Raw genomic sequence first — 11,905 nt, forward strand, 5'->3', positions numbered from 1 at the left:
CTGAGGAAGAAACCGCCAATTGGAAAAGTGAACCAGATAGCCAATTCAAGTCAGTACCTTTCAGAACATATTAAAAAAAAAATTACACTGGATCACAATCTCAGCAGAGGAAAATAATAGTGCCGCAGTATTTGTTTTGCCAAGTGTACAGTTCAAAGCGGAATTATCGAGACCTTACTGAAATTAGTTCTAATAATATAGGATGTACTATTTCAGGTGGTATTAACGTGTACAAAATGCCAGAAACGCTCAAAGAATGGTACCGACAGTATGGCGGCGTTGTCAAGGAAACCTTGCTGGGGCACACTGTTGTGCATGTCTTTGACCCGGAGGCCATTGTAACTGCCATGCAGTTAAAGGGAAGCGACCCCTTAAGTGTAACTAACTTTTTATAACTTTGCATGGATTCTTTCCCCTTGACCACTTTCGGGAAACCCTTGTTTACTCCTAAGTTATAACGCGATATAGTTCCATCTTTCCGGGTTCTTTCTCTTAATCTGCCACCTTTTTATGGACATTTTTTACTGATGTGTGTACCTGCCCTTTGATGGATGAGTAGTTGTGGTTCGGGATTTTTCGATGGTTTTTCGGTGGATTGTTTCAAGTAACAGTTTTCTGTATTCATGCGCGGTTTTCCGGCTGAGCGGTAAATGTAAGCCATCTTGGGTTCTTTCGCTCAAGAGAACCTCATGAAAGCGACACTGGGTCGCTCCCACTGAAAGCCACTGAACTCATGGAACTCTCTCTGCCTCTAGATTCCTTGGACAACGAGGTATGAGTAATTATGTAATAGCGCTTCGATGTTTCTTTTATTTTCTCATGGTTTTAGCATTATAAATGATTGTCTTGTCGGAAGATTTGTGACCATGCTTCTTGTTCCTCTAACTTTTATCATTGGTGAACATGGGTCTTGTATTGATGACCTTTTTATTCTCTTGCAGTTTTACGGTGCTATTGACAAATAAAAGTACACCAGTCCCAGCGTTGTTTTGAATCATTTGACGAGAGGCAGTGACAGTAAAACTCGTTCCCAGAGTAAAACGAACTCGCTACCAGAGTAAAGGAAAACGCGCCTGAAGAGAAAGGCGACCTTTCAACCATTGACCTTCGACATAGGTCAACAACCGGCCAGAACTTGGAAGACATCGACTGGCAAAATTATGGAAAAGGAAAATCTGAACCCTCTTGAAATGAACGAAGGACAAGAGAACTCAGAAAGCGTCAGACGTTCTGCAAGGGAACAAAAACTGACAGAAAAGGGCAGAAGCTACAAGAAAGAACTACTTTTACAAGCCTTTCACTCTGAACATTGTGGGTTGCTGGACTTTCTTACTGACACTGACAGTCTGCTACAACAGAGCACTGTGGACTGTGAAGATATGATTTCAAGGCGCCAAGCGATTACATCCCGAATCAGCCTACTGAGAGAAACTGCTGAGAAGATAAATGAATTGGATGATGGTGAAGAAAGCACTGATGGTTTGCTCAACGACGTGGCAAATATGGCAGTCTCAACCATGAACAAGATTGTTACTGCAACAAAGCACATGAATAATCCTGTACGCTCAGTAGTTTCTCATGCGTCAAAGCGATCTAAGGCCTCTTCTACTTCATCACAGAGACTTCTGGCCGCAGCTGAAGCTGCCGCTCTACAAGCCAAGCTACAGTCACAGCGTCTTGAGAAAGAAAGACAAGAAAAATTGGAACAGCTTGAATTTGAAGAAAATCTACGCAGAATGGAAACAGAAAGAACGATGGCAAAGATGAAAAGAGAAATAGAAGAAGAAAAAATTGTGGCTCAGTTGAAAATGGAGGAAGCAAGACTGAAAGTGCTTGACGAGCCTAACAGTGGTTCACAATCAAGCCAAGGGAGCCACACTGCACCACAGAGACAAGACATTATGCCACACAGACGGGCCTTGCATCAAATTGATGATTGGAACAACATCATGCCGCATAGACAGGCCTCTCATCAGACTTATGATTGTGCTCAAAAGACAAACCTGCGCCATGACACTCAGGATTTGCATCAGTTTGATGGCCGATCGCAAAAGACAAACCTGCGCCACGACGCTCAGGCTTTGCGTCAGATTGGTGATCGCTCACAAGGAACGAACCTGCGTCATGAAGCTCAGGCCTTGCATCAGTCTGATACTCACGCACAAAGAACAAACCTGAACTATGATGCTCCAGTGTTTACTCCTTGGAGCCAAACTACCGAACAATTTGCAGATGCGCTAGCAAGGGCAATAACCACAAGTCGATTGCCTATTCCAGAGCCACCCATCTTCACTGGCGATCCACTTCACTATCCTGACTGGATTTTCTCATTCACCTCACTGATTGAGAATAGAGGTATCGCACCGTCAGACAAAATCCACTACTTGAAACGCTACCTAGGTGGGCCGGCCAGGGAGGCCGTCAGTGGCTTTTTCATGCTCAGAAGTGACGATGCATACAGGCAAGCTCGGGATATTCTGGAAAAGAGGTTTGGCAACCCCTTTGCCGTTTCTGAAGCTTTCCGCACCAAACTGGACGCCTGGCCTAAGGTGGCTAACAAGGATAAAGCGGGCCTTCGCAACTTGTCTGACTTCCTTCTCCAGTGTCAAGCTGCAGCTGCCGAAGTACCTGACCTGAAAATTCTCGACGACGTGCGTGAGATCAGAAAGATCACAGCCAAGCTTCCAGATTGGATAGCCCACAGATGGAATCGGACAACGGCAACAACCAAGCGAGACAAGGCCAGATACCCGACGTTCCAGGAATTCACGCAATTTGTTGTCGAAGAATCTGAGATTGTGAATGACCCAGTCCTCTCCGCTGAGCCTCTACCAGCGGGTCCAAGGCCACAAAGCCAAAGGCATCATGAACAACCTCGGCCTCCGAAGACAGTCCTGAATACGAACGGCAACATGGTTTCCAACAACCACAATGAGAACACCCAGACGTCTGCATCCTCGACAAGTTGCCTGTTTTGTAAAAGGCAACATCACTCAATGAATGAGTGCAGAGACTTTATGAGAAAGCAGATGTCAGAAAGAAAGGATTTCGTCAGAAAGGAAGGCCTGTGCTTTGGGTGCCTAAGACCAGGGCACATGTCAAAGGACTGCACGAAACGGTGTGACTGCAAGAAGTGCAGCAAGAAACATCCTACGAGCCTTCATGACGACAACTGGTCGTCAAATCACCAGCGTCCTCCAAAGGAAATGAAAAGGGATGATCAGAAGGATACTCAACAAACTGATCTAAAGAATGGATCATGCAGGAAGGTTCTCTCAAATACAGAGAGCAGCTTGACGTCAATGGCTGTCCCAGTGTTTCTGTCGACAGACGAAAACCCACACCAGGAGATACTGGTCTACGCACTCCTAGATACGATGTCTGATTCTACATTTGTTCTGGAGTCCGTGGCAAGGGACTTGCAGGCCTCCTCCACACCAGCTGCTTTGAAGCTGACAACGATGACAGACACTAGCGTCACAGTGGCATGTCAGAAGTACTCAAACTTGAGGGTCAGAGGCTTCAACTCGGAGAAGACGATACACCTGCCTGTCACCTACTCAAGAGATCACATCCCGCTTGACGATGAGCACATTCCATCACCAGAAACGGCAGGCAGATGGCCACATTTGAGCAGATTGGAGAACGTCTTGGTTCCCAAACAAGACTGCGCCGTTGGGCTGTTGATTGGATATAACTGCCCGAGAGCACTGGCACCATTGAACTGTGTCACTGGAGACGATGATCAGCCATATGCAGTTGAGACAGAGCTTGGTTGGAGCATCGTCGGCGGCATCACAGAAAGCTTCGATGCTATCGGAACCTCACATAGAGTGATCACAGGGGAAGTTGCTCACTCAGCTTACCACCCAGAGAGATCAGTGACCTATGTGCAGAAGACTCACATTAAAGAGGTCACGACGGCAGATCTCGTGAAAATTATGGAGCAAGACTTCCAGGAACTGAGCCCACCTGACCAAACGATGTCCCAAGAAGACAAACAATTTCTGAAGACACTTGAAGAAGGCATTCATCAAACAGAGGATGGACATTATGAAATGCCACTTCCCTTCAGAAATGGCGAGCCAAAGCTGCCCAACAATCGACAAGCAGCCTATCATAGAGTCATGGCTCTAAAACGGCAGTTTGAAAGAAAACCTCAGTACCTACAACACTACACAGCCTTTATGAAGGAAATCATTGACAGAGGGGATGCGGAGAAGGTCCCAAGTGATGAAATGAACGACACTCAGTGGTATATCCCCCATCATGGAGTATACCACCCCAAAAAGCCAGAAAAGGTCAGAGTAGTCTTCGACTGCAGCGCTCGATACCAAGGGACTTGTATCAACGATCATCTGCTTCAGGGCCCTGACCTCGTCAACTCACTGGTGGGAGTCCTTTGCAGATTCAGACAAGGCCCCATCGCCTTCACATGCGATGTGGAGAAAATGTACCACCAGTTCCGGGTGGAAAGACGACACCAAGACTATCTACGGTTTCTGTGGTGGGAGGATGGAGACCTCTCCAAGGCTCCAGTCGATTATCGCATGAAAGTCCACTTGTTTGGTGCATCGTCCTCACCTGGATGCGCCAATTTCGCACTGAAGCGACTTGCCAAAGACCACGAACACCTGGGAGAAAGGGCTGCAAATTTTCTCATGAACGATTTCTACGTGGACGATGGCCTGAAGGGAGAGTCCACAGCTGAAGCAGCCATTGATCTGCTCGAAAAGGCCAGGCTCATCTGTTCAAAAGGCGGTCTGAGGCTACACAAGATTGTTTCAAACAGCAATGAGGTCGTGAACAGCGTTCCAGAGTCTGAGCGCGGGGGTGCTGCTCAAGCCAACAAAAACACGGACCTTGGTACCACCGCACTTGAGAGCGTCCTGGGGCTGCAGTGGTGTATGGAATCAGACAGCTTCTGCTTCAAGCTGAACCCAAAAGACAACCCACTGACACGACGTGGAATTTTGGCCACTGTAGCATCAATCTACGACCCCTTGGGCCTCATTGCACCTGTAGTCCTAGTGGGAAGGATGATTCTCCAAGAAATGTGTGGAGGCGGAGCTGGTTGGGACCACCCTATCCCTGAAGACCTCCGCCCACAATGGGAGAAATGGATGAGTGACCTGCAAAAGCTCACAGACTTCAAAGTCCCAAGATGTTACCTGGGGAACATCAGCTCGCCAGTCGGAGTTGAACTTCACCACTTCTCCGATGCCTCGCTGCAAGGTTACGGGCAGTGCTCATACTTGCGCCTGAGAAGTGACGACGGCCAAGCACACTGCACTCTTGTCATGGCAAAGGCCCGAGTAGCTCCACTGAAGGCAACAACAGTTCCAAGATTGGAACTTCAGGCAGCTGTACTATCAGCGAAGACGGCAGCTTTTCTGGATGCTGAACTTGACTACCCAAACATCACTAACTTCTTCTGGACTGATTCAAAGGTGGTTTTGGGATACATCAAAAACAAGACAACAAGATTCCACATGTATGTCGCGAACAGAGTGGAACAGATTTGCCAAAGGTCCAATCCTGACCAGTGGCACTACATTGCAACATCAGAGAATCCAGCAGACCATGCCTCTCGTGGATTGTCAGTGGATGAGTTGTCCACATCAAACTGGCTAAAAGGACCAGATTTTCTCTGGCAAAGGGAAATCACAATAAATGACGCAGACATTGAAGTGGACCCTCAGGACAAAGAAATCAAGAGCGCAACAGTCCACACTACACAAGGGGCAAAGTTCACTACCTTTGAAGAGAGAATCAGGAGATTCTCCAGCCTCAGACGCGCAGTCACAGCTGTTGCCAGAATCGTCATGTGCTGTGCACGCAAACGGGGAAAGGAGATCTCGGATGTCGAAGCCAAGAAGAGAGCTGAACAGAACATTGTCAAATGTATCCAAAGAGAGAGCTTTGACGTCAGTGATCTGAAGTCGAAGTCGAGCCCGCTCAGCCAGCTTGACCCATTTCTTGACGAAGACGGCCTGCTGCGAGTTGGAGGCAGAATCAAGAAGACTTCAGAACTCTATGGCGTAAAACACCCCTTGATCCTGCCGAAAAACAGCCACGTGTCTCACCTCATCACTGCACATCAACATGAAAAGACAGCCCACCAAGGTCGGAGCCTGACAATAAACGCAATCCGCTCTGCCGGATATTGGATCCTGGGATGCAGAAGAGTTGTCTCGTCACTTATCAACAAGTGCACAGCCTGCATCAGACATCGTGGAAAGGCGAAAGGCCAAAAGATGGCTGACCTCCCAAAGGAAAGAGTAGAGCCATCTCCGCCATTCACCTACTGTGGAATAGACTGTTTTGGACCCTTCACTGTGAAGGAAGGCCGTAAGGAAGTCAAGCGATACGGACTTTTGATCACATGTTTGGCCATGAGAGCAGTACACATTGAGGTACTCGATGACATGACAACCGATGCATTTCTGAATGGCCTCAGATGTTTCATCGCTCTCAGAGGCAAGGTCCGAATGATACGCTGTGACCAAGGCTCAAACTTCATTGGGGCGAAACATGAGCTAAAAGAAGAACTGAAGAAGCTGGACCACAAAACAGTCGCACTTCGATTGCTTGAGCTGGACTGCGAATTCAAGTTCAACCCCCCATCATCCAGCCACATGGGTGGAATTTGGGAAAGGCAGATACGCAACATCCGCAACGTCCTTACAGGCATTCTGGACAACTGTGCTGCTAGACTCGACACATCCTGCCTAAGAACACTGATGTACGAGGCGATGGCTATCGTCAATAGCAGACCATTGACTGTGGAAAATCTTGAAAGAGCAGACGGCCCACTGCCCTTGACGCCTAACCATGTCCTAACCATGAAGCCTGGCATTGTCATGCCTCCTCCTCCTGGAGTCTTCGAGAAGGAAGACCTGTACCTGAAGAAGCGATGGCGGCGAGTGCAGTACCTTGCAGACACTTTCTGGACCAGATGGAAGAAGGAATACCTGCAAACTCTGCAAACCAGAAGCATCTGGCAACAAACGCAGGACAACATCCGGGAAGGTGACATTGTCCTACTCCAAGAAGATGGGATCTGCAGGACAGACTGGAAAACAGCCAGGGTTGTGAAAACCTTTCCCGGCGATGACGGACGTGTCAGAAGGGTGAAACTACTCATGGCAACCTCTGAACTTGATAAACATGGAAAACCTCTGCGCCAGAGGTCCTACCTGGAAAGACCAGTTCACAAACTTATTGTTCTTCTCCCAAAGAACATTTCGAACAATGATTAGCCAAACCGCTGGACTTGTATATCCTTTTTAAGCTTTCTACGGACAGCTTTTTTGCTTGAACATTCAGTAGTTAACCCAGTGAACGTGAATAGCCTTTTTTAAGTTCTCTAGCGATAGTTCTAACTCGAACTTTCATTACCTGTTTGATATTCCTGGACTTTTAAATCATCTTAAAGTTAAGGTAGATGATTCAGGTGGGAGTGTAACTGCCATGCAGTTAAAGGGAAGCGACCCCTTAAGTGTAACTAACTTTTTATAACTTTGCATGGATTCTTTCCCCTTGACCACTTTCGGGAAACCCTTGTTTACTCCTAAGTTATAACGCGATATAGTTCCATCTTTCCGGGTTCTTTCTCTTAATCTGCCACCTTTTTATGGACATTTTTTACTGATGTGTGTACCTGCCCTTTGATGGATGAGTAGTTGTGGTTCGGGATTTTTCGATGGTTTTTCGGTGGATTGTTTCAAGTAACAGTTTTCTGTATTCATGCGCGGTTTTCCGGCTGAGCGGTAAATGTAAGCCATCTTGGGTTCTTTCGCTCAAGAGAACCTCATGAAAGCGACACTGGGTCGCTCCCACTGAAAGCCACTGAACTCATGGAACTCTCTCTGCCTCTAGATTCCTTGGACAACGAGGTATGAGTAATTATGTAATAGCGCTTCGATGTTTCTTTTATTTTCTCATGGTTTTAGCATTATAAATGATTGTCTTGTCGGAAGATTTGTGACCATGCTTCTTGTTCCTCTAACTTTTATCATTGGTGAACATGGGTCTTGTATTGATGACCTTTTTATTCTCTTGCAGTTTTACGGTGCTATTGACAAATAAAAGTACACCAGTCCCAGCGTTGTTTTGAATCATTTGACGAGAGGCAGTGACAGCCATCCGCATAGTTTATGCAAATGAGGACAAATGGCCTCGCATTGAGCCTTTGACGCAGACGACACAAATGTATCGGGAGAAGTATGGCATGTCCCCAGGTCTCGGAAACAGGTGAGCAGGAAAACCCTTTTCTGATGCAATTACATGATTTTTATAGTTTGGATCACAATTATAATCTTGAACTTTGGTGTGTTAAATTTGTAGCTCAGAATTTAGTGGCATTCTTTACTTATTTTTGATACAAGTCCCTGTTACCAAGCCAAAGAACAGTTGTGAAATTAATTGACGGAATGAGCTCCAAACTTAACATAATTAATGAATTTGGTTGTTTGATCGACGAAAATGACGCAAAAACGCTTACGTTTTCAACCAAGGGACATCAGTTACACGATAGAGTTACGTCCCCTGTCGGAATGAACGGATAATTCGAAATGCAATCTTACACTAAGGTACAGTTCAATCCGTGACTTCAAAGGGATCTAAAATGACTTGTTATACAGTTTACAAGTGCAGGTTCTGCAAATGTGGAGGCTTAGATGCCTCTGAATTCTGAGCTATGAATTTAACACACTAAAGTTCAAGATTACCCCATAATGTTTTACCTATTGAAAATGAAATGCAGTTGATGAAATGACTCGCTTCCCGAGTCAAAGTTTGGTGCTTTGTTTTGTTGAAAAAGATAAGATAATTCTTTTTTGACCAGCGTAACGGCAATAGCAAACAAATGTGTTTTTTTTACAACCAGCCATTGCCCTAAAGAGGGAAATTACAGGAACCAGAGATGTTACATACTAGCCTTGAATTTTTTTTTAAATCGTATGTCAAAATATATTAAACGCATGAACTGAATATGCAACACAAGACTTCTTCTTCGTACACTCAGACATTGACTGTGGAGGTCTCACACAAACATCAATGTTGCTGTACGTCGAAGGTTCTCCACTGAGCCACTTTTCCCATAACGGGGTGTCCACTCAAAAAATAACCACTTTCGAATGCTGTGGAACCCCCATTTCTCAACACCTTAAACAAAAATCAGAGAAAATCGGGGCTTAAAAAGGAGGGAGTCCTAAAATAGAGGTTATGTACAGAGGTTACGAACAGACAATCTGAAAAGGAAGGTCTTCAAAGATGAGAAGTCTATTTTCGGGGTCTTAAAAAGGGGGTTCTACATATAAATGTCTATGCGTGCAGCAATGACGAGGAGTGGTCCAGACTGCGCGGCGCTGTACGGCAGCTTATGATGAAACCCAAGAACGTCGAGCCGTTTCTTCCAGCCGTCGACCGTGTTACGCTCGACTTCGTCTCCCATCTCAGACGTCTGCGTGATCATAGCAACCAGGTGCCAAACTTCGCAACTCAGCTTGGGAGATGGTCCCTTGAGTGTGAGTTGTGTTTGGTCATTGGAGCGCGAGTGTGAGCAGGGGTGGATCCAGGGGGGGGGGGGGGGGGGGGGGATTCCGGGGTTTCCTAACCTAAACAAGTCGCGTAAGGCGAAAATACAATATTTAGTCAAGTAGCTGCCATTTTTCAGCAAGACCGTATACTCGTAGCATCGTCAGTCCACCGCTCATGGCAAAGGCAGTGAAATTGACAAGAAGAGCGGGGTAGTAGTTGCGCTAAGAAGGATAGCACGCTTTTCTGTACCTCTCTTTGTTTTAACTTTCTGAGCGTGTTTTTAATCCAAACATATCATATCTATATGTTTTTGGAATCAGGAACCGACAAGGAATAAGATGAAAGTGTTTTTAAATTGATTTCGACAATTTAATTTTGATAATAATTTTTATATATTTAATTTTCAGAGCTTGTTTTTAATCCAAATATAACATATTTATATGTTTTTGGAATCAGAAAATGATGGAGAATAAGATGAACGTAAATTTGGATCGTTTTAAAAATTTTAATTTTTTTTTTACAATTTTCAGATTTTTAATGACCAAAGTCATTAATTAATTTTTAAGCCACCAAGCTGAAATGCAATACCGAAGTCCGGGCTTCGTCGAAGATTGCTTGACCGAAATTTCAATCAATTTGGTTGAAAAATGAGGGCGTGACAGTGCCGCCTCAACTTTCACAAAAAGCCGGATATGACGTCATCAAAGACATTTATCAAAAAAATGTAAAAAATGTTCGGGGATTTCATACCCAGGAACTCTCATGTCAAATTTCATAAAGATCAGTCCAGTAGTTTAGTCTGAATCGCTCTACACACACACACACACACACACACGCACAGACACACACACATACACCACGACCCTCGTCTCGATTCCCCCCTCGATGTTAAAACATTTAGTCATAACTTGACTAAATGTAAAAATATTCAGTCCACCGCTCACGGCATAGGCAGTGAAATTGACAAGAAGAGCGGGGTAGTAGTTGCGCTGGGAAGGATAGCACGCTTTTCTGTACCTCTCTTCGTTTTAACTTTCTGAGCGTGTTTTTAATCCAAACATATCATATCTATATGTTTTTGGAATCAGGAACCGACAAGAAATAAGATGAAAGTGTTTTTAAATTGATTTGGAAAATTTAATTTTGATAATAATTTTTATATATTTAATTTTCAGAGCTTGTTTTTAATCCGAATATAACATATTTATATGTTTTTGGAATCAGCAAATGATGGAGAATAAGATAAACGTAAATTTGGATCGTTTTATAAAAAACATATTTTTTTTTACAATTTTTAGATTTTTAATGACCAAAGTCATTAATTAATTTTTAAGCCACCACGCTGAAATGCAATACCGAAGTCCGGGCTTCGTCGGAAATTACTTGACCAAAATTTCAACCAATTTGGTTGAAAAATGAGAGCGTGACAGTGCCGCCTCAACTTTCACGAAAAGCCGGATATGACGTCATCAAAGACATTTATCAAAAAAATGAAAAAAACGTCTGACGATATCATACCCAGAAACTCTCATGTAAAATTTCATAAAGATCGGTCCAGTAGTTTAGTCTGAATCGCTCTACACACACACACAGACAGACACACACATACACCACGACCCTCGTCTCGATTCCCCCCTCTATGTTAAAACATTTAGTCAAAACTTGACTAAATGTAAAAAGAGAATAGAAAAAATTAAAGAATACATTTAAAAAAAATTAAAAACTGATGGCTCAGATTTCACCAGATTGCTCCATTTTCCTTGATTTTAATCAAAATTTTCTGGGGGGCCATGCCCCCGGACCCCCCTAGCAAAAGGCCTTTGTCTTCTAAGTGACGGTTTGAAAAAGTAGTTTTTTGGCTCAGGTTACACCAGATCTGACAATTGTCCTTGTTTTGATCCAAATTTGTCTTCTTAAATTAATTTTTGGAAGGTGTATTAGGGGAAGTTTCTTGGCTCAGATTGCACCAGATTGCTCCATTTTCCTTGTTTTTATAAAAATTTTCCGGGGGAACATGCCCCAGTACCCCCTGGGAGGTTTGAACGCTTCGCACCCTCAACAAAACGCTTTGCGTCATCGAATTGTCCCTAAAACATTTTTGGAAAAAAACCACCTAAGAATGATGTGATCCGCCCCTGGTTAGTCGCATTCGCATGAGTTGCGTTAGGTCTCGACTTTTCTTATCGCGTTCACTGATTGGTTAGCTATAGCCTTCCCTTCTCCGGAAAACAACGAGGACGTCCGGACAATCCCGAAAGGCTAAGTCTGGCGAGAATCACCGCTTAAAACTAGTTTGCGAGTTTGTGCTGTTCACATGGGCAGCGATTTTGATTTGACTTGCCGCCGACTAAACTTGCTTGAA

The 11,905-nt window shown here is 44.5% G+C and overlaps 2 protein-coding genes and 1 long non-coding RNA gene across 3 annotated transcripts in view; all 3 read left to right on the forward strand.

The window, feature by feature from the left end:
• The first annotated feature begins 341 nt into the window (after positions 1–341).
• On the forward strand, positions 342–978 carry LOC138965219 (uncharacterized). Its single transcript, XR_011455365.1, has 2 exons — positions 342–772; positions 942–978. It is a non-coding gene; the product is annotated as an uncharacterized lncRNA (long non-coding RNA).
• Positions 979–1,160: 182 nt separating this feature from the next.
• Positions 1,161–7,262, forward strand: LOC138965656 (uncharacterized). Its single transcript, XM_070337830.1, has one exon. The coding sequence runs from the start codon at positions 1,161–1,163 to the stop codon at positions 7,260–7,262; it is 6,102 nt and encodes a 2,033-aa protein (XP_070193931.1).
• An 887-nt stretch (positions 7,263–8,149) lies between these two features.
• The window catches only part of LOC138965218 (probable cytochrome P450 CYP44), a 15,764-nt gene continuing 12,008 nt past the window's right edge, over positions 8,150–11,905 (forward strand). Inside the window, exons 1-2 of the mRNA XM_070337346.1 lie at positions 8,150–8,256; positions 9,340–9,530. Coding sequence (XP_070193447.1) covers positions 8,213–8,256; positions 9,340–9,530 — 235 coding nt within the window. The 5' untranslated portion in view covers positions 8,150–8,212. The remainder of the gene's footprint in view (positions 8,257–9,339; positions 9,531–11,905) is intronic.

The sequence above is a fragment of the Littorina saxatilis genome, linkage group LG4 (assembly GCF_037325665.1).
Source record: "Littorina saxatilis isolate snail1 linkage group LG4, US_GU_Lsax_2.0, whole genome shotgun sequence".
NCBI classification, from domain to species: domain Eukaryota; kingdom Metazoa; phylum Mollusca; class Gastropoda; order Littorinimorpha; family Littorinidae; genus Littorina; species Littorina saxatilis.